Raw genomic sequence first — 25,956 nt, forward strand, 5'->3', positions numbered from 1 at the left:
AACAACACAACACCTCTCAAACACCTCAATCACTTCACACTCAACTGAGGTGCGCTAAACTAAACAATCCTCTACAATACCAAACTAACTATCACTGCGGCTGAGCCTATAATATTCGTGACAAAATAAAAGTGATATTGGATATTGATAAAGCTTATAAATTTACATACAATTATCTCCAGAAAAAGGATATTTTTCACATTTGAATCGAAATATGAAAATTATAATCAATTTCAATACTGATTTCACACAATACTTCGCGTGAGATTGATACTGGATATTCGACGAAAACCAATGTCTTTGATACGAGCAATTGTATATCTATATATCTAGTTACTTGGAATGAAATGGATGAAAGATTTCTTTGTGGATAGCTTTGGACACTGATTAACTATAGATGACGCAAATGAAAGGCTTTATCATTGCCTTTGTCCCGAAAAAAAGTACACAGGTTTCTTAGGAAAAAGAAAATGGCCGCTCAACAGTCGCTCAGTAGACATCCATGAGGAGCCCGTCAGGAGGAAGTCGGACATTCTAAGGACATTAGATACCCCGCAACAGCGCCCGAACACAACACATCGACCCCAAGCATACTTAGCATTCAATAAAAGCACAGATTTTAGATACCAATACTCGCACCAATATGCTGCCATATCGAACACTCGTTAATGTTCGAAAATTCACTAGTGTGATGATGTTTTGCAGCAAAAATCAATCAATATCACTAACACAAGTGACAACGGACTCAGCTAGATTGATGATAGAGTCCTGAGGCTTCTGTAGTCATGTATTGAAGGATCCTGCTCACGATGCCTCGTCGTATCGATTGTCCGCTCTTGCATTGTGATTCAGCGCGATTTCTTCAATGAGTATGGTCTATAAATATCGTATGAACTTGAAGAAAGACTCGATATATGAGAGAGAACTCATTCTGAACGCCTGAAGTGCTTTTTCCTCGTTCATGGACTGATTAACCTCAGTATGAACACAGTGCAAACATTACACATTTAATTACATACAACGAATCAGAGCTAAGAATCCACGAATTTCCTTCTAAAAAACCGCCCGTAAGTCATTTGTAAGTCTTAAACCAAGCGAAACGTACCTTCAAATGGTTGCCGCCCTCTGCAGTGCTGGTTTAACGATTTCCCTCCATACGAGCCTCCAATGGCCAGTGAAGGTAAACTTCTCAATGTGCACTCGGTAACCTGATTTGCTATACGTTAAGGTCAATATAGAAATGAGTTGAAAGATCCATACACGATTGACAATAAATCTGGGGACGATCGATACACTGTAGTTCCAGCAAAATATGGGCGAGAGATTCTAAAGACGGTTAGAAGCTCGATATCAGGAAGAATCTGGACGCCTTACCAGCTCGCCGTCGGTTCGCGACAGGAACGGGTGGAAACCACTTCCTGTTTCGACACAGACACCGTTTTTCCCAATCGTGTCGACGCCGCACAAGATCCTTGCTCATGCCGATTTTCCACTCGACGCCCCCATCCAAATAAGCATACAGCCAGCCACGTCCATCAGATGGCGAAATGATTCGGAGGCGTTGTCGAGTGTAGAGTTTCCGTAATCGATAAGTAGGCCGACGAGTCATTGTATAGGGAGGAGCAGGATAAAGCGCGGCAAAGGCGCTCCGACGACTAAGCAAACAGCACACTCCTTCATCGTTGGTTCTTGTTTATCGTGATCATTTTCAGCCATCTCTTGGGGACATTGAATGGCATATCCGGGACTTATAAAGAGAATTGGTAGATATGGTGCTGAGGGAACACTACACCACAAAGAATTGAATCTAGAGCGAGGACATTTGAGAATGAACTTTGTGGACAAGCGATGAACCCACCTGACATTCAATTAAAATCCAGAAAAATAGAACAAGCAATTCTTCCTCCAATACCAACTTCCAGGTCGTTTGTAATTACGCGGGTTATGCACGAAGAAACCCGCTTGCCTTGAAAACTGGAACCCGAGTAACCATGTGATGTTAGAACGAACTGAAAGACTCTTGCATTGTTGCCTGGAAATCGATGCGCATATTCACGTATTTAAGGTGCCACCAGAGAGGTTTCGTTTCCGTACTCTCGGCGATACTTCCTCCAATTTTCCGTTTGAGAAAATCTTGGTCGCCAATAAATTATGACGTTAGGTCGTCTATATGTGGCTCCTTATATACGGTTATGCAGTGCAACAAGAATTGACCTTGAGTACACGAGAGGATTGGAGGAACTCATTTACAAGTGCAGGGCTTGTAGCTGTACCATAGCTCGTATTGAGCCAGATCTCCTTTGAAGTTTGTGGGTTCCGAAGTCGACCTCGAACGCGAACGTATATTCAGTTCGAGAATGAGGCGATACTCAATCTCGGCTTCACGCGATGTGAGTGAAGGACTGTTTCATCGCATGAGATACGCAGCCAACGATCCAATCGCTTTGGACTTCCTGTTGAGCACGTTGTTAATAAATTTTTAGGAAGCTGTAAATAAGACATACCATACACTACAGGTGGGACTGTTACACGCCCCCGGAATTTGAGGCCCATACATGTAGAAGAAGTTGGGAAACCCATGCACTGTCACTCCAAGATGACTGTTATTGGCCCACTTTTCTGAGATATCGGTCCCATCAGCTGCTTGGACAGTCAAATCCGTATAGGGAGCGGTGAACGTATGGAAACCCGTCGCGTGCACGGTAATATCGAATGTATGTTCAACCCCGTCAGCTGTTTGTATTCCAGAAGGGGTGAATCTCGATATTTTGCATTGAGTTAAGTCGACAAGGTCCACGGTTGCTCGGTTGAATACCTAAAGGAAATTCAGAATCATCAATTCCGATCGGACTAGCAAGGAATCCAAAGGTACAAACATCGTAGTAATTAATTTCGAGACTAGGGCGTTTCGATCCGAAAGGATACGGTGGTGAATTAGGTGCGAGTTTCTCCTGCATCGCCGGGTCATGTACGCGTTCGCAGATTTTGTTTCGCCAGAAAAAATAAGCCTCATCGTTAGCGGCATGATCAGAAAAGATGTCTATGGTAGTTGTTGTCACGAAGCGCCGTCCACCGGCTGTCCAAAGATCTTCGAAAAACAAGAGACGTTCCTCAGGTTGGGGATATCGATCAAACTATAACCACCTCGAAAAATGAGCTTGATCAGTCTTTTAGGCGTGATGCTCGATAGGAATCACAAACTCACTCGGAGTTTATCTGCAGCGGCGGAACATGTCAGGAAATAATCGTTTCGATTTTTGCTGAATCTCCTTGTCTAGCTTTTGTTGTTGCATGGCCAGCGCTTAGTACGAGGTTCGCTGGAAAACAGTCAAATGTTTTACCTCTGGACCGATAGCTTGGATAACCTGCAGCCACGAAAGAGCAATTACTACGGAGTGAATGGAAGAATGGAGAGAGAGACGGGTACCTGGACTCCAGAGGCACCTGTTCCTAACACAGCTACACACTTTCCCATTGTAACTAGTACTTCAGGCCAGAACGCAGATTCCTCTGAAACTGTATTGAACCGTATCTTCTTCTTTATACTCAACGTCCGCTTAACGTGCTGATGGTACTCACATACTTCATCTCTACACGGGAGACGTTCTGTCCATACCCAGTCCTTCCATACTTCTTCGATCGATAATTGGTAGAAGGGAGATTCAGAGTCAACTCGGGCACCTAGGTATCTATATCCAAGAATCAGAACTAAATGTAGAGTGATTTGATTAAGGCACTCATTACCGAAATGGTATGACTAGTGGATGCCAGAGTATCCGGCACCAACGATCACAACATCTAGTTCCTCAGAAGTTTGCATTGAGTGAGCAGTGGTTTGGGAAATAGTGCTTGGATATGTTCTCGGCGTCTTTGGTGCCTACAATGGCAATGATGGAAGAGAAACAAGCTCTAAGTTGCCTTCGTGGTCGAAATATGGCGAAATTCTTATAAAAGTATGTGGAAGGAAAAGGGACGCCGTACGTATAGTTCCAAGGTATATGGGCGAAATATTCTCGCCCTGCAATCGCATCTGTGTGATTCAATATGAGGGAGCTTCAGAATTGCACCTCGAACGTGGAAGAATATAAAGATAAGTATCGTGTCAATGTCTATGTCACACATAGATTTAGATACCAATCACGTTACCACCATTCATATTGAACTTTGAATCTGATCACTGTCCGACGCAGGTCCGATCCTCCATGAAAACAGCTCAATACCATCCACTCATTTAGTACTGTGCGCATGCTCTGTGCTTTTATCCTCTTTTATCATAACAATGCTTTTGAATCTACTGCCAAAATCTTAGTCCGTACATGGAACGACATCCAGTCGTCTCATACAATAGCAAACCTCGAGCTATCCGGACATCTCATCTTGTCGCAAATCCGTACTTCATGTACTAGATTAGAATTGCAGACCCAGAGGTGGCTGTCCAAGCTGCAAAATTTAACTGGCTTCGATCACAACTGTGGATGTCCAAAGCCGTTTTTCACGCAACGGAGGCAGTTTTCTTCCAATTCGGAACTTCTCTGATCCATCCTCTTCAATCTTCGAGGAATCCATGCTCCCAGGAAAGCCGTGTCAGCCGAAATTCGTCTTACCATCACAAGAAGACACTCTGACGTTTGTCGAACGAATCATCAACACAGAAGTTAGCGCCCTGAAGGTCAATTGTCGGACGAGAAATATGCGACACAGGGAAGGAGCAATGATGGAACGTGGAAGGGAATTATAGAGTTCGTCCAAGGAATGGGGAAGGACATTGCTGTTATCGAGAACGGTGACCGTCTCGGTACAGTGCATGCAAGCCATATTCAAGCACACTCCATGATGATTGCAGCTGAGTTTAATTCATCTTGTTTCTCGATGACGCCTCTTACTGATATCCGCGAAATTCTCGTCCCTGCGTACTTCGGCTTGCACAAGTATCTCGACATTTGCTACCTCTACCCAGTAGGTGTCAGCTGTCATTCACATTTTAGTGAGTCTCCGCGTGCGTTCTAAGGGTTATTATCATACAAAACCGAGGGAGAAGGCGGACGAGAAGAAGCGGGTAAAGCAGTATCGTAAAATCGCGCTCATTTGTTGAGGTAGCTGACTTTGCTAGTGGATAGACAAGCGAAGAAGATTTCAAGAAGATCGTCCGTGCTATCGAGACATGAGAGGGCAAGCTGCACCAGGAACTCGAGCCTTCTACAGTAGATGCTGAAGTTGTGGGAATGCATGAACAAATAGCTGGCTCTGCATTTACTACTTTGACTTCGACAGACCAGTACTAGTCCTTTTTCTTGTCTCCCTCTCGTGCTGTGGAAGCCAAGTGGGCAACAAGTACATTACGCCTCCCGGAACGCAGAAAATCTATTCACCAGCCTCTGGTACTCTGCTTATCACAGATGGCCAGAGATTGCCAGTGCTGATATCTGGGTGGGACCCTTTGACACCAAGGAACGCAGGTAGTGATGACGGTTCTTCTTATAGATTTCTTTGGTATGCTTGCTGTATCCATTGATGATTCGGGTTGCGTCAAGCCTGAGTCGGAAAAAGTTATTGAAGCTTTCAATTCAAGCAAGGAGGGCCGTTACAGCTGACGAAGCAAAACCTGCAGATCCTGACAATGGATGGAAGACAAGAATTTCCCGTATCCAAAGCGGAGGTGGATAATTTCTTTCGGGGTCCGTTTCTCCACAAAAATGATTCGGTGCATTCTCGCTAACTACGATCGACTACTAAAAATCGCCAATAAGAACAGATCTTACCCCCCACGGCACCCGCAGTCGACTGGGTCGCGCCTTACACGAGGATTGATCAGCAGGTCCGGAGTCTCTAAACCAATAAATTCTGGATGCCAATCATAGCGAAGCTGTCGGAACAGCCCCGAATACTTCACAGCGAAAAAGGGATGTCTAGCTGGCACTTTCCGGCCGCGAAATCCCAGAAGGAAGAGCACCATAACATAGAGTACAGCTGTTGATTTGTGGTATATACTGACCAGACTATGACCCCAATTTGCGACAATAACTACATCGTTGGCACGGACTCCATGGAGACTTGCATGTGCAACTTTATTTGCACTTACTTTCGAACAGAGTGACAACTAGATTCACCACAAGTTACTTTTGCGACATATACTATCTATTCACCTATCCGTGTAAAATAAGACGCAGAGCAGTGCATTCTAATTGATGCTTATCACACAAGATTTTCATCTTCATCGGTCGCGATGTGAGGATTCAACTAGAACGACACAAAAAAATTATTTCTCTGATCTACGTTGTACTAAAATGTACTTTAGACAGAATGTCAACCATACTACGTCGTCAAGAAACATACAACTTTATATTAGGTCAACTAGTTCATTGTTGGAATTGGGAACCGTTTCTTTGTCAAGATTCGAAACTGTTTCCTCTGATAAGGGAACAGACCATCCAAATATTCTTGTCGAAAAATGTCTTGGGGTAAGCCTTTAGGCGGATCCCGCTTGTCGATAATGTTTGAACGGATTCGTTTGACAGACAATCGACCTTGTTGGGTGAAGATTTTGAGTTCGACTTTGGGTGTCTCATCAACCTGCTTGAATATGGGTTCAAAGGTCTCGTGTCGAAACCAGAGAACTGTCACTTTCTTCACATCCTGTTTGGTGTTGACCCCATCTATGACCACATCCTCCTCTCCACTTTCCTCGTCCGACATTCCGCCATCTCCTAAAACCAGCAGAGCATCAACGACGTAAGACCAGAATGTTAATCCTGAATCATCATCAGCTTCCTCACAGAACTGCACCATAATGGTTGCAATTTTCAAGCGAGTATCAAACTTCTATATAGATGGGTGAGATAGTATTAGTGGCTGAGGCGGTAATTACTTACCCAGCGGCGAAGACCTGAGGACTTGGTAGACAGTCGTTGGCGTTCGCTCGCCTCAGTAATCCGACTTGCTCTTTGTGTTGGTGTCTCGTTGGGAAGGAATCGGAAGTTATCAATTAATCGGTATATTTTGTTGAACCTGGCCCGAAAAAGGGCGCCAAAATCTACGGAAGTATCTCCAAATCGACCATCTTTGTGTGTTGAAAATATCCTTTCGGCTTCTTCTGAAAGAATAACCTGCAGGGCGTTGTTCCAATGAGATTTTCGCATCTGTTGGATTGTAAGTCCTCGCCAATGAAGTGTCGTATTGACGAGCATGGGTTTTGCTGCCTCCATGCCATCTGAGTGGGATTTAAGCCGAGCCTCCGGAGTCGATGGAAACTGCGAGCGAAGAACGTCATGATTGTCCTCGATATTCAAAGCCTTTTGATAGATATCTCGAGTCATATTCTGGCTGACTATTAGAGGGTTTTCTTATCGATTAACGTCAACGCTCACGTTAAGATTGTTCTTGACATTGAACGGCTTGGTGAAATGTTTCAATTTCCACTTCGCGGCAATTACACGTTTATTGCTCTCTTGCATGTCGTCCTCATCGTCGTCGTCGTCCTCATCATCGCCGTCGTCACCGTTGTCACCATTGTCACCGTCATTGCCGTCGTCACCGTCATTGCCGTCGTCACCGTCGTCGTCCGGGTCATCAGGATCATCAGAATCATGGCCTGGCCGATTCGTGTCGTTCGCGGGTAGAAATTTCTTTGACTACCATAATGCAAATTCATCAGAGGCACATAAACTGTGAAAGTCAGGTCTTTACCCTTAGATTGGAAGTTCCAACGTTCGTATAATTACCTGCGCCCCCGCCAAACTCATTTGCAGTAGCCGGGGCTTTTTGCTTTCCATTATTCCTCTATCGTTGAGAAGGGTCAATCAAGAATGGCGATTGAAGCTACGGGCGAGACTAACCAGGACGGTTGCAGCATCATTACCCTCCTGCTCATCATCATTATCATCGTTATCGGATTGAGCTCGAGACTAGCATCAAGTTGATTCGGTTAATGACTCTTCAAATTGGATTCGAAGGACACACATATCTGGAATTTTTGGCTTTAGATGAGATTTTGGGCAATGAGCGGCGAGCATTTGGCCCCTGAAAGAAGGTAGGTTATTAGTAGTTCAAGTATCGACAATGCCAGTCATGTATATATAAGGTGGGTTTACCGAGTGCGAAAATTTCAGAGCATACGTCCTTCTGGTGGCTAAATGATGCGCGACAGGAGCATCGCGAAGAGCCTTTTTTAAACCTCCAAACGGCATCCCTTTTGTCTCATTCAGTTGTGGTGAGAGGTAAGAAGCGGAAGAATGTAGAGAGTGAGAGGTTTGCCACGTAGATCCAGAAGGTGACCCAACCTCCTAGATCGCTTTTAAATTTCAAAATTATATAAGGATGAGTTGGGCTTACATTTGGAAATGCCGATTTAGTATAGGGCATCTTAAGTTCTGGTGGTTTCCCCCATTCATGAAGACCGCTGTAGGTGCCCACGCTAGTCATTCCTAATGGCAATGAAGTGGAGATAACTCCAGGCAAAGGGTAAGAATACTACAGAGCGAGGAAGGAAGGAGGCAATACATTGGTTTGGTGATATCCTTCTTCAAAAATATAAACACGCACATTCTGACTTGACTGCGACTGTACTATCACAGGACCATTTGAATGATCTGACATCGATAATTGTGCAGGTTGCCCCCCAGCCATACCTGCTTGGAAACGTGCGACCTCTGATTGCAATCGGAGAATTTCTTTTTCCATTGCATTTCTATGGTTCAGAGACACTGCCAGTTCATCTTGCAATTCTAAATTGTGAGACTCTGACAACTACAAGAGAAATCTTCAGCTATTTCACTCCTGAGTCCACTAATTTACATACCTTAAGTGTGCGTGCAGCAGTTTTGCATTCTTCATCTTTATCTTGAGAATCCCGTTGAATTTGCTTGAGCTTATCCTGGACGATATAAGTCATGTCAGAAATGTCAGTCCGATGTCTACATAAAGCTAAGCTCAAACAAATTGGTCATTATAGGCACTTTCCAGCTCGTTGTAACGGCTCTGTCTAGAAGTTAGAAAGGAATTGAATACACGAAGGATAGCATCACCTTCAAGACTCTGTCTTCCCGGATGCGAGACAGCTTTTGGCGAAGGGCTTGAATTTGGTTCTGAGTAAGGATAAGAGCCAGGTAAAGAAGGAAAAAAAGAAACTCAAACCTTGAAGTTCACATCTTCCTGATCTCTTGCCAGTAGAGTACTTTGCAAGTTTCGAATTTCCGATTCACGGGATTGCAAATCAACTTCGAGCTCATCATGGGTTTTCTATCACTCTTTGTGTCATTAGACGTTGACAAAGGAAAAATGAGAACTGACCTCCAAGTTCTTCATATCTTCACGGAGGGCATCGCAATCAAGGGCGAGTCGGTTCTGTCATGTGCGAAGTAAGACCATAAATAACATCATGTAGTAATTGCGACCTTACTTCAATTTCATCCCGTCCATCCTCACGATTTTCATATCCTTCTATGATCTTCTCGAGTTTGGAAGTGTATGTTTCAGCTTTCAGAAGCTGGTCCACTTTATCATCAAGTGCTTTCTTCAAATCAGATTTTGCCTGGTCATTGATATTTAAATGAGCGGGCGAGTGCTCAGTATCGTCTTCCACAGGCTCGGATCCGATGATCGGTGCGCCCTGGGTGCTGTTGTCGGGGGAAGTGTACAAGACCGGATCAATTTGGCTTGCAGGTGTGGGGGTTGCTGCTTTGTTGGACATGGACATGTTGAAAATTTCCGCCTCAATAGTCTCGTATGCCTGAGAAATTGTCAAGAATGTGATATGATCGTCAAAGACAAGACTAACCTCTTTGAGTTTCGCGTACTCAATTTGACATTTCTGTAACTCTGTTTCTGCCTTATTTGCACAGGGAATCGAGAACTGCATACTAGAACATTAAATGCGCCTTGAAAGCTGTAGGAGATCTGGTACATACTGGATCGTTGTCCACAGGAGAGTCCGACGAGCCCTTACGGACCTCTCTCAAATAATCAATTGTCCGTTCAAGGTCCTGAGGTAACAAAGAGTTAATTTTATCTTTGATGTGAGCACACAACGACATACATATAAGATGACTTCCACTGCAAACTTCCGGGCTTCATAGTGATCACACTACAGTTTTTGTCAAGTATATCAATATAACAAAAAGGCTTCCAGTATACCGATGGCCCAATCAAAGATTCCAACCCGTCCTTCGTCATAGCCCGACCTTTGTCCGCTCCCAGAAACAAAGAAGCTGGGTCCAAGTTCCCTTCTTTCAAAGCTCGAAGAAGTATATTGTTTCGCGTTGCTGAATGGGCAAGCTGGAGGTTTAAGTTATAGATCTCCGCCTGCTGAGAGTCGGTGTCCAACGCAGATACTAATCGGACCTTCTATTAATGAATTCAGTGGCAATGAAATGGAAAGTGCTTTAGAGGACATACTATGGGATTGGACTCTGAGGCGTTATGAGCAAGATTCAAAAGTCGCTTCGGCGAAGATGCTGGGGTACACGAATGCATGAGCTGGGGCAATGGATGTAAGAAAAAGAGAAAGGAACTTGCTTATAACAAAGAAAGTGCCGCACGGCGGCACTTAACCGGTTGTCGAGTTCATCCAGTAATCGACAAAAAATCCGCGAAATACGCCCAAACAACATAAACATTACTTATGAGATTATCTTGAGAGCAATGAGTGTCGTCTTCTGAAAAGGCTTACCTCGATCTCTGACGAACATCTACGCTACTGGAGGACAATTGTGTGTCCGAATAATCCCTGATGGAAGAAAGTCTTTTTCAACTTGCAAATTCTGCTCCACGAGACTAGGGATGAGGTTCATGCATAACTATAAAAATAATATAGCTTACCGCAACCATATTCTAATTTATGATCATAAGTATGGGACCCGGTCGTTCCTCAATGGCACTGTGCCAATCATTCGTTTCCTTTCCATGTGTTACATCCTCCCGTGCATATCACGATAATCGAGACAACCCATCCTCCATGTTCAATTGTGACCTGTTGATACCCTTGTTCACCACGACAGTTGATCTGCAAGCATTAGAGATAATGAGATGTACGAACATGAACTGATCTACTGCTTGGCCAGTGCAGACAGGAAAACATCTGTTTATTTATTTCTATAGTACTCTAAGGACGGACCGAAAGGATCTTATTACGTACTACACTCCAGACTCTCGAAAGTTAAACAAAGAAATATTACAGATTGGTCACATAGGCAGATAGAAGAGGCAGACTATTTAGTCGATTACAATGGGAAATACAGGTGGAGCGGGTGCCCGAGGATGTAAGACAGGAAAAGTTCCATTGCTCGGAGGGTAAGGGAGAACAACTGGCCCAGATCGAAACTGGCGCGGCCACTGCAACGGCTGACGATTGGTCGGTGTCTTGCCTTTTAGCATCTCGTCGACATGAGATTGGCAGGCGTAGTTAGGAATTGGTGTAAAACGCCCCTGTACCGCGCGACAGCTGGGACAAGCAAAATTCATGTGAGATTTGATATAAAGGCCCACTAATGTGACAAGGCATTCTTTGCAGCACGTATGACCACAAGAAAGGCTGATTCAAATAGTTAGTGCGTCATATAACAGGCAGTAGTTTGGATAAATTACATGAAAGGCTGGAACATCACTTGCGCGCAACAAGGACATTCATTGCGGACTTCCTCGGCCTTTTTAAGAGCTTCAATCTCATTCTTAGCATCCTGGTGTTCATTAGTACACTCAGCTGTGAACATTGTATATATAGTTTCGATGATACACACCTGAGCATCTTGAAGGGCAACCTTGAGATTCTCTTCAGTGCGAGCGAGCGCATCTTTCAACTTAGCTTCTCGTGTGGATGCTCTGGTGGATCTAGTAGACGAAGACTGTATCCTTCTGATGAGTGAAAACACAATCCAAGAGACGACAACACTTACTTGCGGGTAGATTTTCGATTCGTCGATTTCATTTTGTCGGTCAATCTAAGCAGAGGAAGGGAAGAATTCTGAGCGAGAATTGATGCATATAAGAGAAATCACACCTGAACATTGGTGGATAAGCCTATCTTTTCGATACCCGGCGCCGAAGCGAACGATGTATCCTTCGAAGCAGAAAGACTCGGTGCATTCATAAGTTGAGGAGAATCTGGGACCACGATTGGTTCTTCATAGTCCGATGCTAATGATTGCATGGAGGTGGTCGAAGTTGATACAACTGCGAGACTCTGGTGGTAACGGGAAGGACTGTCGGGTAACGATCGGTTTCTAGAATGTTTACCATAGGTAATACGAGGGCGGGGAGTAGATGACCCGATAAGTTGATATTTGGATGCTCGTTCTGGCGTTTGAGGGCGAGATTTTTTTGTGACAGAAGTAGTTTTCGAGCGCATTCTAATATTGGATGCTTCAGTATTTGCAGCAAAGTGCGACTCGACCATATGAGGTATAAAACTGACCTAGAAAGACTTGAGGGGAACCTGATACGTCGACAAGCAGACCCAGCAGCGTTATATAGCGTGCCATAGGCTAGTCATATTCGCTGAAGGGTACAATGGGCATTGAAGGACCGCAGCGATTATGTAATTGGCTCCTTTCATCTCACAACCTCCAAGGTCCTTTGTCTGGTGCTGAAGCGGTTTGGAATGTCGGCTACGTAGCTTTCGACGGTGAGTGTCAATCAATCAAAATTCCTTTTCCATACTCATAAAGCACTCTTATCGTATCAGCTTCATTTGATCCCCTTCAATGCGTTCACATGATAAGCATTGAATGGCTGCTTTATCAAAGGACGCAAGCTCAATTTCCATATCTGCGCACTCAACATCGCGCAGTAGTTTTTCTTTCGATGTAAGTACAATCAAATTTACAGATTATCCAATGAACTGTTAGGAGTCAATCTTCCACAGTAATATTATCATCTTATCGCGATCATTCACTCGAACCGGAATCCGCGGTCAACCGGGACGCCCCATGGCAATTTTCGATTACTATGAACTCTAAGTCCGTATTCGTCATTCCTACTACAAACATGTGTGTACGGTTTAGTCTCTTCTTGGAGCACTGGCACGCTCCTAGACACACCATAGGCCGGGCCTCTTCGTGGATACCTCAAATGAACATCATAGGTCATCATTTCAAACAAAGTAACTTAAAACAAAGACATTCATTCTGAACAATAAACGTGCCTTGCTCCTGCAATAAATTATTTCAACGCAAAGAACAAAAGCGACCCCCCATTGAAAGGACATTCGGCAAACTACTTAAGTATTGATCGCTCGTTTCCGTGCTATGGTGAATCGCCTTGTCGTCCCTCTCACTTCTTTCCCCACTAGAATGCCTCGAAAAAGGAACAAATATTCCGCACCAACAGATGATTCGGACGAATCTGACAATGCATCAGAACGAGTCGTATGTCACGAGTAGCATTATGTGTTACCACCGATACTGACTTGACAAGTCGAAAATCAGACTCATATCCCCACTTCATGTTGATCAGCTCCAAGCTGATAACTATACTCTCCGTACAAGCCTTGCGCAAGTCACCCACGAGAGAGACCTGGCAATCGGACAAGCGTTGCAAGCGAATAACGATCTTGCCTCTAGACTCACTGTCGCAGAGGTTCAACTTCAAGCTAAAAGTGCTTTACTCATTGACATGGAGAGTCGGATAGGCCTCATGGTACCTCTATCATATTTGAAAATACCGCAATCGCTGATACATGTCTTCATGCTAGCCTGGACATTACGCGTACGAGCAGCAGAACGATTTCGTACAAACCATTGAGGTTCGTGGAAGATTTTGTCATAAGACATTAAATACAACTGATATCTCAGAGTCTGGTCGGTATACTTCAACGCCTAGAAAGAGGAAGAACAGCAAACGAAGCATTCAGGTGTATCGAAGATGATAATTCAGTATGATCCATCGTGGATTTTATCTTTGACACTCTGATACTTTTGTTTAGTTTTTGGTGCAGCATTCTAACGAACTTTTGACTGATTTGCAATTCACCGTGGAAGCCTATAATAAGCTATGGAGGGCAAATTACAATAAGTTCTTCTTCATCTATACTATGCTGAAATATCTATCATCAGGCATTCAAGTTCCTCCAGCAGAAAAATGCACGAGATGACAAGCTATTTGAACCAGCGAAAGATATACCAAGCAGTAGCCATCTAGATGAGGCCTCTGAGGTACGTATCAAAATCGTCTTCATTGACTCGATAAGCCTCATGTTAATCAAACAGTGTCATGATGGGAAAGCAAACAAGTCAGAGGTATGTCCGTGCTAGTTCATATCGCTGTGCGTTATGTACGTTCCTCTGACCACAACTTGACTCTTGCTAAATCTGGAAACTCCGGGAAATCAGATGGAGGTAAAAAATGTGATTCCATGACCCATAGGTTATCTCTGAAATTACATAGAAAATGCAGGCGCGTAGGACCACGGATGCAGGCGAAAGCCTGAATCCTGCTAGTTCTGGAAAATCTTCGAAGCCAAATCAAGTTCAGACCGAAACAAGCGACATACTTCTTCATCGTACAGAACTTGGTCACATCGAAGCACGACATTTCTTGTTGGAGGATCATAAACAAGACTATAGACAGCAGATAGACCAACTGAACACAGAAAAACATTCGCTGCAGGTATACCTACATACCACCTCTTCGAACCTCATTTAATTAATTGCTTATCGAACAGAACCAACTTGCTGAAATCAAATTGATGCTCGAACAGTCAACCAGCGAAGTGGATATGCCTAAGGTATGTATAAATCACGGTTGCCCGGGCTTTATCATCATACCAAGGTTATTAACTGAGTTAACCATTATCAGAAACGTGCTCAAGGGCTCGAGTTAGTCAAATCGGAGCTGAAAACCTCCTCTCACCAAAAGTATGAGCAGAAGGAGCTTTTGATCGAAGAGAGGTACCAAGAAATGTATAAACGGGAGGTTAACGAAAACATGAGCAAGCTTGCAAATGCTCTCCGAAAAGTGGAAGCGCTCGAAGGGGAAAAGAGATCTATGCAATCGGACATGTCGATACTACAAGTAAGCATGCGCGGCCCTCGAACGTCTGATTCCTTCCAATTCTTGCCCTTAATACATAAAAATCCGTTGCCAGGCTCAGCTTGAACAATCTCTTCGAGACGCTCGCGATTTACTGCAGACTTCGCGAAGCAAAAATAATGCACTTCAGGTATCTGTATCATTCTTCAAATTACTTACCATTAACGATTTCAACAGATCAACCTCGATAACGCGCTGGTTCGACTTGAACTGTCGCTCAAGCAAACCTGCAGGTTTAAAACAAAGATGGAGATCTTCAAGGTACAGGCTGTTTGACTGTCGCGCTGCTCGACTTTTTATCTTTGTTTTCTCCCCTCCCATCAGACCCAGTTCAAGCGCGCCATAAATCGCGAATCTCAGCTCAAAGAATCACTTCAAGGCGCGCTTGATTCTTCGGAGACTGTCGGAGCCCGAAACAATGTTCTTCAGGTATCGTTATTTCACTATGAATTGTGTCATATTCACAATCTAGAACAGTCCGAACTCGACGACACCAAAAATTGCAAAGCTCAGCTTGAGCAGTTGCTCGAGGGCACCTACAAACCCAGAATAGAGATGCTGGAGGTATGGAATCTTTTCCCAGACTCGCACCGCGTCCACCTCACTCGTCATCTTTAGAAGTTCGCGCAAGAGCTCAGAGAAGAGTTGGAAAACTCACACCGGAAATATCAGGACGAGCTTTCAACTGGCAGAGAAAAGCAAATTCAATTAGTGCATGACTTAGACGAACACAGAGGCAAGCTCGAAGCCAGTCACCGACACCTGGCATCGCTACAAGCGGAGAAAGAGACCCTGGAATTGGACATGTCGACAGTGCAAGTAAGTTTGTTCTGTTCTAGCACTCCACGACTCGCTTTAAAGCTTGCCTTATTAGACTCAAATCGACCAATCTCACATTGTCGAAGCTCAATTAAAGCATCTTCCTCAAGCACCTACAGAACACCCTAAGTTGATTGCGCAGAATAAGGAGTTGTTAAGTTTACAACGACGCTGTCTCCAATTAGAAAGATCTGAACAGGAGACGACCTCGAAATACGAGACGCAGGTGCGTGTATTCTCACTTTCCCAGCTCATCTCCGGCTTTATCTCCTACGTTCATTTAGAACAACCTCCTCCAGATAGTTCAAACGGAACTGTCGAACTCTCGAGAGGAAATCAAATGTTTAGAGGTTCGCACTTTGTTGATTCAACTATTTTACCTTTGAAGCGATCACAACAAAGGACTTTCGTGATTCCCTCGAAGGAGAGTTACAGTCTCGAGAGAAGGAAGTCCGAGCTTTGAAAATGGCTTGGCTTACAGCACAATCAAATCCCCAACAAGCTGAAGTGCCATCTGGGAGAGGATACATGGCGTCGGCAAGTGAACGGTTTGCCGCATCCCGGTCTGATCATTATTTACAAGATCTCCAGGGAACTCTGAATGCTAATTCAACTGATGGGGAGGGGCATATCCTTTCAGAGGGTGAGCCGGAGGTCGTCGGCCCTCGAGAGATAAAAGTGGAAGTAAAAGGTACGGAAGCTCATGGCTAATATGTCGATGTTACTCGCAGCCTGATGCTCTGAACCTATCGGACATTTTTTAGAGGTAAACGTTCATGCATATAACAGTGACATGTGTTGCCGTACTAACTCTTGGATCGAGCCCCCTACTACAAAAGCACCCAACATTACCCATCAGCTTTCACGATTTAGTCGCAATGTATGCACACAATTCACAACAGAAACAATGTCTAAACCAATTGCAGGTTGATATAGACTGTCGCTCTACTCAACGAAGTCCTTGCCCTTCGAGAGTCATGCGATCCTCGCTCATCTCGTCGTCATGTGGAACGACGAGCACAGGGTTGAATCACCACAACGAAAGTCCAAGACAGACTATATTTCCATCACCCATCAATAGCAAGGTACGTCGATCGTGTCATGAGGATTGCTATGCTCTGAGTTGAGTTGCGAATCAATTTTGTAGGTCGCCTCAGTCGGTCTTGATTCCTTGCAACGTCCTTTCGTTTCGCGCAATATCGATTCCTCGCTGTCAAATGATAACACGGCGACTGCTTTCACAGTATTGAAGGAAAGTCATCATGGCCCTGTCGCACAACGATTAACTACCGCACGAAAATATGAAATTTCGTTGCCGCCATCGTCGGTAAATTGCATTGAAATTTCTCTTTTGCCCTGAACTAACATTTTTCTTTCTGTTAGAAGGTTAGGAATAGAGGAAGACCCCACTGTCCTATCATCCATGTACGCTCGACAATATTATGAATCGTGAATCCTTGACAATTAACAATATCCTCAGTTTGAAGCTATGCTCGACGAACGCAAAATGTGACTGACATGCTGCTACTGCACTTGTAATCAATCTCATGTACATATTTCTCGGTCCTGTATCTTCTCCTTCAACTTGCGGGTTGAACATCGAACTCGCACCATTTGGTCTATCTAATATGACTTGCTGAATGCATTGGAATTTAATGGTCATTGAATGGTCATTCGTTGGTTTATAGGAGTAGAATACACAACTGTTAGATTGATGATTTGTCCTACTTACATCATATTCTGACAAATCTCTCAGTTTCTGTACTTCTTGAGAACCACAACGATTTCTCACCGGAATGGCTAAGTGGAAGAAGAAAAAGTTCACTCTTAAAGATCTCATTGAAGAAGAAACGAGGAACATCGCAGCGGCACCATCTCTACCTACCTCATCTTCAACGGTCCCCAGCCTTGATAGTAACGCGACAACAGCTGAAGTTAATCGAAGGGAATTCGTCCGTGACTTTGCTTGATCTCACTATCATGATTTGACCCCATTACAGGTTTCAAAGGATCATGATTTGAACGATCCTGGTGTTGGAGCTGGCGCTTTAGCTCTGAAAGCCTTGAAATCTGCCGATCGTCTTCGGGATGTCATCGTGAATGCGCGCAATGGATTCCAGGAGCTTACTAGCACCTCGGATCGACAGAAAATTTACACCGTCTGTGATGCAGCTGATCGAAGCCTTGCATATGTCCGTTTCGAACTCTCAAGGATCAAACACTCTCACGCACAAGAGAAAGTCAGGGCCGTATGGGAGGAAGTAGATGCTCTGGAGGACCTCCTATACGATTGGCGTAAAGCCTATCCAGATAATACATCGCCCATTAAAATCAACAATAGTAAGTTTACATCCAGAATACTTGAAGATCCTTCACCTGACATGATATTGATTCTGTGTGTAGCAAATGCTTTCGTAAGACCTGAGGAGAAGTTGAATACAGCCACCCTTATTACATATACCATTGCTCTTGTAAATCGAGTATTTGAGGGAGCAGCACGCCGCGGTTCCGGGGTGCTGCTCAAAATGCTGAAGTTGTTTGGGTATTCCATTGTTTCACTTGCAGGACAACCGAATTACATTCAAAGGAAGGCTCTCAATGATATTCCGGAATCGATTGAAACTGTAGAAAAGGCTCTGAATCTGGAAGTTCCGAGCATTCCTTATGCTGTGTGCCCTCGTTGCAGCTTTACGCACGCCCCCACATACCCTAATGGGTGTTCTGATCCTGTTTACCCGACCCATTGCGGCGAACGTCTGACCAAACTCTCAGAGCCGTGTATGGAACTCCTATTGCAGGAAGGAAAACCAATCAAGACTTATCATGCCTACTCTTTCTATGAATGGTTTGGCCGATTCATTGCACACCCAGAAATAGAGCAGTATGGAGATCGCTTCTGCGATGACATTACCTCGTCCGAGAAAATCCCTGATGTAAAACGGGATATCAAAGACGGCTCGTTCATACACACCTTCAGGGGGCACGACGGGAAACTATTTCTTGCCGATCGAGGAAGCGAGGGAAGATGGCTCTTCCTTCTCCATGCCGACTTCTTCAACGTCGAGGGAAATCGAATTCGAGGAAAGACAAGGTCGACAGGCATCACATCTTTAGTATGCCTCAATCTGCCCCTGACCATGCGCAATGACCCAGCGTGGATTTTCATTCCTGGTCTCATCCAAGGAAAAACCGAGCCTGATGCTAAGAATGCAGAACATCGTCACTACTGGCGTCTCCTCATTGACGAGTTCTCCGCTGGCTACTCACGTGGATTGCAACCTTATCACACTTATCGAACTCATTGCAATGGTCAGGGGCTCAATGAACGTGTATTCAGAGTCGCTATTGCAGGCGTACTGATGGACTTCAAGGCTGCACGTCCATTTGCCGGCTTTCTCGACGTCACTTCTCACCACACTTGCTTCTTGTGCAAGTGTTGGCATCGTGCTCATCTTGGAAGAACCGATTATGAGAACTGGGAAACTGCAGCCGTTGAGTTTCTGAAAGAAGGAGCCGAGGCATGGTGTAACGCAAAAACACCTAAAGATCGCGAGGAAGTCGAATTTTTCTACGGCACCCGATATTCTGAGCTCTGGCGTCTACCGTATTGGAATCCCATAAAACAATTAATGGTCGATCCTATGCATATCTTGTTTCTCATTCTGATGCAAAGGTTTGCTCGAGAGGTCTTGGGCCTCGATAACCCAGATTCTAGTGACGGAGAACCTAAAAAGTCGACAACGGAGAAGAAAAATCAGAAAAAAAAATCCTTCGTTTCTTTCTATCATGATTTTACTCCACCCCCCCATTCATCCGAACTCGCTTCTATAATCCAAGCTACCCCAATTATGACGGGGAATTTGGGATTAGACCAACCTGAAGCCTCAGATCAAAGACTTTCCGTACTCGAATGGGGCGATCTCTCCCCTGTTGAGCGAACCGCCCATGTCGCTAGAATGACACAACTTGAAGAAGAGATTCGAGGGGATCCTAGAGCCTTCCAAGGAATATCTGACCTCCACTATTTATTGTCTCGGGGCCTTCCAGCTTCCAATGTTGATCGCGATCGTCTTCGGAAACGGTTGGGAAAATTCAAATGGGTTGTCCTGGCCTATGTATGTAATGACTTGATGGAGATACCAGACACGAAGGAGGAAATACGATCCCAAACTCGCTTTCATTCCAGAGGTCAAAAAGGTATCAGTCGGCGAGAGTTCGGAGATTCCTTGTACCGCTGGGTGAGCAAATTATTGGAAACTACTTAATATTTCGAACTTAACTTCTTTAAGCTATCGGAACGGATAATTGACCCTGGTCGGGCGTTCGAATGGCCACTTTTTACACCAAAGGACAGGCCCGCCCCCTCGATTCCTTGGCTACGACTACACGACATCCATGAAAAGCAACGCATGGACCCCCTTCGCATACCAGGGATACAGGGTCGCTTCGGTCTGTTGGCTGAAACCATCAAACACTTCAACTGGCACAGCGCTCATGCTGTCGGACACATACATCGTTTCCTTACTCAACCTTTCAACAACGAAGTCAGTGAAAAACATCTGAGAGTTAACCTCAATAGGCAAACGTTGATAGCGCTGGCCTTCGTTTGCACTGACCTTGACATTCTGCCCGAGGGAAAATTCGGCAAGACAGAACTTATCGATAAGTTGATCAAATGGGTGCGTAGTTACTTGCATTCCGTTAGTGTTCTACTCTCACAATGGACACTTAGCGCCTGACCAAACCTTTAGAGCCGTTGCCACGAGTGGTTATTGCTTCGGATAAGGTTCTGCAGACAGTTCAAAAAGCGATCCGCGAAATCAGTGTGCCCTCCTGGATTGTCCGTCCACCATCCGATATGGGGCTTCCGCAGGCAGGCACTCTAAAAGCTGATCATTGGCGAGTTCTGTTCAACATCCACCTACCCTTAGCTCTGATTAGCATGTGGGGCAAAGGTTCTCCTTCTGCAGTAGATAATGCAGCCGATATGGTTCCTGTCTTGGAGACTTCCATGCATCTAACCTGTGTCTCCATTTTGATGACTCGGAATAGTTTATCCCCCAAAACCCGCGATCAATTTAGATCCTCTCTGAGGGAACATATCCTCGGATTGAAACAGATCTTTCCAGGTTTCATTCTACCTACACATCATTTGGCATTCCACATATACGACTTCATGGAGAGCTTTTCTACTGTACGCAATTGGTGGGGATTCCCATTTGAGAGACTGATCGGTAAAGTACAAAGGATGCCCACAAATCATAAGATTGGTAAGAGGATCCACACGCGCGACATATCTATCCACTGACCATCGGAATCTAATTTAGGTCAATTAGAATTCACCTTATTGCGGCTGTTCTTCAAGGGTGCCTTATTTCGTCGTTGGCTCATGCGACCAGATTGTCCCGACCTCCTCAAATTTTGTAAAGATCTTCTGGATAAAGCATATGGTTATAACAGTATCGAGATGGATGATAACGAAAACGCCGAGCTGGGCGACTCTGGGGTCACGGAAATCATGGACGGTAAAAGGAACGACCGCCCGCCACCTGGCCACAAGGTGATATCAGGACTGGTGCAACTTCCTTTGAAGCTCGCGAAGCAAACGGGGAATATCCAGCCACGATGCTACTCGCAGATTCCTGCGGTTAAGGGCTTTTACAGCATCCCTAGTCTTGTTGTTGGGAATAGCTATGTCTGTTACTATCAGACGAAAGGAGTTCAGGAATCGTGGCTCGCAGGACAAATCCAGTATATCTTCGAACACGAAGGGAAGACCAAATTAGCCATCAAACCAAGTAAACCATGTCCTCGAGACTGTGATCCTTTCGCGCAATTTGTTGATCGAGGGTTTGACTGTAGAACAGTATCTTCCCAATTCTTTGACCGATATGATGTTGTCACAGTAGATGCAGTTGTGGGACACACAGCGAGGTGGAAAATTCAGGCAGACTGTGTGGTAGTGCTGTCTCTCGGGCGGGTGAGTTGCCTGTTCTTATTTGTCTCAAGCCAAGATTGGGAGTACTGATCCATAAGCAGGACTGAGGTTGTGTCTATTTCAATTAGATTGTGCTCGATTAATCGCTCTGCCAAAACATTTCAGATGAACAGTAACACGTCAGTGAAAAAATTTCAGAAATCGGAGAAGAGGGAATTTGAAGTTGTCAAGATAGCTTGTTCAATGTCCAAATACACCTGCTACTCCATACTGTTTCACAGGTGTTAGTTATATAGTGCTCACGCTCACGCAAAACCTATGTGATCATTTCGCGAAAACGAAGAACGACAAGTCGGTGTCAGACCGACCGACGTCAGATTATCGGGTATAAGTTCACATGCGCGCTGTCCGTATACTATCTATCGCACCCTTTATCTAGCCGGTCGCCTCGGTGTGAAATTTATATTTTTCCTTTCCTAGCACCAGATTTTGTCGCAATTTGCATTCGATGTTTCAAGTTGCATTTGATGAAATCATCGATGACCCAGTAACTACGATACTCGTGGAGAAATGGGAACTTTCTTGAAGCCTGAAGGATAGAGAATTAGGACTAGGGAGACAAGGGGAAAAAATTTCGACTTGCCACATCCTGAACCTCCTTGATGTCCGAAGGATCCTGCTGAGCAAAAGGTTGCGTGACATTCAACTTCCTTTCGATGAGTCCATTGATAAATTTCTGGGTAGAAGGGAGTATTAGAAAGATATCCAACATAAGTAGACCAAGATACAGACTTCAACATCATCGAACCTATCGTCCGCCCATCCTAATTTGATACGCAAGTTATAGCCTCCCCGACTGGGTTTACCAACTTCGCCCGAGGGTTTTGCAATCTTATCATCTGAATCAGATTCATCTCCCAATCCATCTTGTGCCGCTGTCTTCTCAACCCTAGAGGTCGCACTTCGGGTGGAGATAATTCGGGGTTGAGAGTTCGCCAATGTTGGCATATCCTCAAATCGAGTGTCGGAGGAGGTGGAGCCATCGCAAGATGTAAGTTCTACAGCAATCGAGGTTGGCTTGAAGCTAGGATCTGGAGACAGCGAGCGGCTATTATGGTAAGGGGATGTCCGGACAGTTGCCCGAGGAGTCCTCAAAGCACCAGGAGTACGAAGAATGCGACGATCGACTGAGGCAGGCCTTGGAGTGGCAGAGGAGCGAAGTTCGATGCGGTCGTAAGGAATTCTACGAATAGATGAAGGGACAATACCGTGGACGTCAGGATAGCCTGAGTTGGAGGTCATAGGGAAATTTTTGTGTCGTTGACTCGAATTCGGTTGGCTATATATATAAAAAGTTACTAGCTTGAAGATTTCTTCTTTGCTCCATTTCGCAAAGAAATGATTGTTTCGACTGTGAAGAACTTGGGAGCCGCGTCTGCTGAACGCAATGAGCTAATGATTGAAAGGTGAAAGGGGTTTTGACGAGCAATAATCTTCATTGTTTCGGCAGCCTTTTCGAGGCGAGATGTACCAAAGAAATCTTTATTCTGGAGCCGTTCTTGTAAGAGATTTAGTGAAATATCCTGGGATGTCTAGCTAGATTGGTGATTGAAATTACACAAGTGTAAGAGTCGTTGCAAGCGACGTCGTTAACATTACAAAATGAAGCAACACGAAAAAATCCTATTAGCTACATAAGCGCCTCGACTAAGCGTCAATTTGATTTTGGAAAACCCTAACATCACAGGCAATAGACGCATTCAATCCTATTCAATCATGGTACAAATCCCTTTCCCTTTATTCTGCTCATCTGTGACCTTTGAACCACTTCAAGTATCCTTCTCTTTCGACGGTTAAGACTTCGAAAGATTGATCAGATCACAGAGCGGAAAAAGAAAAAAAAACAAGGACATCCCCTTTGTCCTTGGCATAGCTCATATATCATCTCAGGAATCGAGAGACCGAATTTATCTTTTGAGTCCTTCATCATGAGCCCGAATCGTCAAACTCGACATATTTACACTGCTCACGCAAATCATGAATATCACGATCGCGTCGAGTTACACGCATCTCCCGTACATGCTAAATCAGTTGACCGACGTATTCTTAATCAACGAGCTTCGCGCATGGTTCGGCGAACATCGCCCTATAATCGATCTCCTTCTCCAGACCCTAAATTTCATTCCTCCCCTACTATCACTTCCATGTCCGCTTCGATCAAATCGCACTCCACTCCACAACGCGTTGCCTTTGCTTCTGCATCTCACTTTGCTCAACCTCATGCCACTCCATACCATTCACCGGCATTTGAACTAATTTCCGACCCTCAGCCCCGTATCATGACTAGAACTGGGCTGGTTCAAGAGGCAGCATCTGCAGATCCTTGTGCAGGACAGGGTCCAAAGGAAGTGTCAGGCGATGGCGAGCAAGATCTTGAAGTTGGCACAGACGACGAGTCTGCGTTGCGGAAAATTCAGAAGCCCAAGGGTGAGGTTAGTAGACCTGGGCGTGGTGGATATAATCTACGTGTGGAACTCAAGTGGTCGACTGAACGTTTCGATAAAGTGAAGGTCCGTGAAAAAGTTCTTACGAATGATGAGCCTGCATTAATTTCTATGCCAGGCGTACATTGATAAGCTCGTACAAGAACACCTGGACTGCACCGAGCCTCTCACTAAACAAATAGCATCCAAAGTCGAGGAGGTTCGCTCGCTGGTAAGCGTGTTCCCGCGATTGTTACCATAGTTAACATCTCAGTTTTCTTCTGTTGTCTTCAGGCCGTGAAGAAGTTTCGATTTCTAGATGACTACCACGATTATTGGGCTGTTGATGATTTCGTGAGATGCCACCTGAAGTACCGCAAACAAGCCCTCCAGAAAATATCTCTTCAAAATGAGGCTGCCAAAACCCGAAAGGAGATCAAGGAGGTCCGACAGCGTCTTGCACAGGCTGAGAAGGAGGCACGAAAGCAGAAGTAGTAGGGTAGTCTATCACGTTCAAGAATTCGGTCTCATATATCGTTTCTTGAGTTATATCGAAGTACTTGATACCTCCTATTCTCACCCCCTTCTTCCCTTCGCTGTTATTTTTCATTTTCTACAATACTACAGCTGGACAAACATCATTCGAATCCTAAAATTACATTCAATATTCATTAACGCGCAACGGAGGTTCATTGAGGTTCAAGGATTGTGACGTAGAGACCCCTATGTATCAACATCATTCCGGCCAAAGTGGCAAGCGCTGAGCTTTTACACGTTTTAGACAATATATGTATCTCTTGCCAAAATGTCACTAGTGAGTACTTGGTTCTTTCTATTCGATAAACTCATTTCCTTTGATTCGGACAGATGCACGAATCTCCGATATCCTTTCATATTGATATGCCGAAGAATGTCTTTGTGATTACTTTCTCTGATCATTGACAGAAATCCTTTGTTCGTCAAGAATAATTATAATCAGTACACGAGTTATTCCAATCCTTCTCATGCCCTCTACCCCCTGCTGCCCCGTCTCAAAACCTGCGAGCACAATGGGTATGAATCAACTGTCTATTCCATCTAATCGCGGAGTGAGTCTGGTGCTGTTCCATTATCATGAATCTTCGGCTCAATGTTCTTCAGATCACTATTCGCAGCGTTCGCGCACGTATATACCGTGCAGATAATCCAAATCCAGCTTCAATAAAGGTTTTCTACCGCGAGGATCCTCTTCGATTGGAGAGAGGAAGATTCGTCGTTGCGTCAACGGAACTGTCACATCCTAAAACTCAACCTTACATCCACGATTCCATCGTTAAAGTTGTCCACCGCGGAAAACAGTACAAGTTCAGAGTATTTTTTAAACGACACAAATCACTTCCCATCAACCAAGCGATTCTCCAGCTAATCGGTGCTCCGATGGATGGAGACGTCTTAGTTGTCGCTTGTGGCACAAAGGTTGGCGTTAAAAACTTTCGAACCAGGTTGGAAGCGCGCGCAGCAGACAAAGCTGTCAAAAGGTTCGTACATCTCTTACGGTCACTTTACTAGTCCGCATGTCTAACGACGTTATTGTTCCTCAGGTTTGCGCAATACATAGCACCTTTCAGGACGAGACGCACTTTCCCAGCATTAGTATACCTATGATAATATTTCAAACACGTCCGTACATCTATCAACTATGTACTATAGTAGTACTAT

At 44.6% G+C, this 25,956-nt stretch overlaps 11 protein-coding genes across 11 annotated transcripts; 5 read left to right on the forward strand and 6 right to left on the reverse strand.

Annotated features, from left to right (window-relative positions):
• Positions 1-1,107: 1,107 nt before the first annotated feature.
• Positions 1,108-1,609, reverse strand: C8R40DRAFT_1071958 (uncharacterized protein; the record flags this gene model as incomplete). The annotated part of the gene is made up of 2 exons (XM_046226403.1): positions 1,108-1,208; positions 1,375-1,609. The coding sequence occupies 2 exons, from the start codon at positions 1,607-1,609 to the stop codon at positions 1,108-1,110; spliced, it is 336 nt and encodes a 111-aa protein (XP_046083278.1).
• A 772-nt stretch (positions 1,610-2,381) lies between these two features.
• On the reverse strand, positions 2,382-3,113 carry C8R40DRAFT_1205171 (uncharacterized protein; the record flags this gene model as incomplete). The annotated part of the gene is made up of 3 exons (XM_046233148.1): positions 2,382-2,453; positions 2,510-2,815; positions 2,877-3,113. Coding segments are annotated over 3 exons (615 nt in total), but the record flags the coding sequence as incomplete, so codon positions are not given.
• Positions 3,114-3,150: 37 nt separating this feature from the next.
• On the reverse strand, positions 3,151-3,718 carry C8R40DRAFT_1205178 (uncharacterized protein; the record flags this gene model as incomplete). The annotated part of the gene is made up of 2 exons (XM_046233149.1): positions 3,151-3,365; positions 3,428-3,718. Coding segments are annotated over 2 exons (354 nt in total), but the record flags the coding sequence as incomplete, so codon positions are not given.
• An 846-nt stretch (positions 3,719-4,564) lies between these two features.
• Positions 4,565-5,165, forward strand: C8R40DRAFT_1071960 (uncharacterized protein; the record flags this gene model as incomplete). Its single annotated transcript, XM_046226404.1, has 4 exons — positions 4,565-4,669; positions 4,702-4,956; positions 5,009-5,056; positions 5,118-5,165. 4 exons carry the CDS (start codon positions 4,565-4,567, stop codon positions 5,163-5,165), a joined length of 456 nt encoding a protein of 151 aa, XP_046083281.1.
• A 1,186-nt stretch (positions 5,166-6,351) lies between these two features.
• Positions 6,352-6,819, reverse strand: C8R40DRAFT_1053039 (uncharacterized protein; the record flags this gene model as incomplete). Its single annotated transcript, XM_046224808.1, has 1 exon — positions 6,352-6,819. A coding segment is annotated over one exon (468 nt), but the record flags the coding sequence as incomplete, so codon positions are not given.
• A 4,386-nt stretch (positions 6,820-11,205) lies between these two features.
• C8R40DRAFT_1071962 (uncharacterized protein) lies at positions 11,206-12,385 on the reverse strand (the record flags this gene model as incomplete). Its single annotated transcript, XM_046226405.1, has 5 exons — positions 11,206-11,434; positions 11,578-11,669; positions 11,730-11,834; positions 11,886-11,930; positions 11,990-12,385. 5 exons carry the CDS (start codon positions 12,383-12,385, stop codon positions 11,206-11,208), a joined length of 867 nt encoding a protein of 288 aa, XP_046083283.1.
• An 895-nt stretch (positions 12,386-13,280) lies between these two features.
• Positions 13,281-17,350, forward strand: C8R40DRAFT_1173916 (uncharacterized protein; the record flags this gene model as incomplete). Its single annotated transcript, XM_046232090.1, has 21 exons — positions 13,281-13,355; positions 13,405-13,626; positions 13,682-13,732; positions 14,043-14,141; positions 14,196-14,225; positions 14,374-14,595; positions 14,651-14,713; positions 14,785-15,000; positions 15,074-15,148; positions 15,196-15,279; positions 15,343-15,447; positions 15,496-15,582; positions 15,637-15,837; positions 15,893-16,063; positions 16,122-16,187; positions 16,240-16,528; positions 16,602-16,717; positions 16,764-16,922; positions 16,985-17,164; positions 17,221-17,262; positions 17,318-17,350. The coding sequence occupies 21 exons, from the start codon at positions 13,281-13,283 to the stop codon at positions 17,348-17,350; spliced, it is 2,586 nt and encodes an 861-aa protein (XP_046083284.1).
• A 661-nt stretch (positions 17,351-18,011) lies between these two features.
• C8R40DRAFT_1053087 (uncharacterized protein) lies at positions 18,012-21,865 on the forward strand (the record flags this gene model as incomplete). Its single annotated transcript, XM_046224812.1, has 5 exons — positions 18,012-18,177; positions 18,241-19,739; positions 19,815-20,075; positions 20,570-21,107; positions 21,165-21,865. Coding segments are annotated over 5 exons (3,165 nt in total), but the record flags the coding sequence as incomplete, so codon positions are not given.
• Positions 21,866-22,235: 370 nt separating this feature from the next.
• C8R40DRAFT_1071966 (uncharacterized protein) lies at positions 22,236-23,077 on the reverse strand (the record flags this gene model as incomplete). The annotated part of the gene is made up of 3 exons (XM_046226406.1): positions 22,236-22,364; positions 22,431-22,511; positions 22,568-23,077. 3 exons carry the CDS (start codon positions 23,075-23,077, stop codon positions 22,236-22,238), a joined length of 720 nt encoding a protein of 239 aa, XP_046083286.1.
• A 902-nt stretch (positions 23,078-23,979) lies between these two features.
• On the forward strand, positions 23,980-24,753 carry C8R40DRAFT_1071967 (uncharacterized protein; the record flags this gene model as incomplete). Its single annotated transcript, XM_046226407.1, has 3 exons — positions 23,980-24,345; positions 24,398-24,490; positions 24,553-24,753. 3 exons carry the CDS (start codon positions 23,980-23,982, stop codon positions 24,751-24,753), a joined length of 660 nt encoding a protein of 219 aa, XP_046083287.1.
• Positions 24,754-25,371: 618 nt separating this feature from the next.
• C8R40DRAFT_1053266 (uncharacterized protein) lies at positions 25,372-25,902 on the forward strand (the record flags this gene model as incomplete). The annotated part of the gene is made up of 2 exons (XM_046224833.1): positions 25,372-25,775; positions 25,839-25,902. The coding sequence occupies 2 exons, from the start codon at positions 25,372-25,374 to the stop codon at positions 25,900-25,902; spliced, it is 468 nt and encodes a 155-aa protein (XP_046083288.1).
• Positions 25,903-25,956: the final 54 nt, after the last annotated feature.

Source organism: Lentinula edodes (genome assembly GCF_021015755.1).
Source record: "Lentinula edodes strain Le(Bin) 0899 ss11 chromosome Unknown C8R40scaffold_33, whole genome shotgun sequence".
Lineage (NCBI taxonomy): Eukaryota > Fungi > Basidiomycota > Agaricomycetes > Agaricales > Omphalotaceae > Lentinula > Lentinula edodes.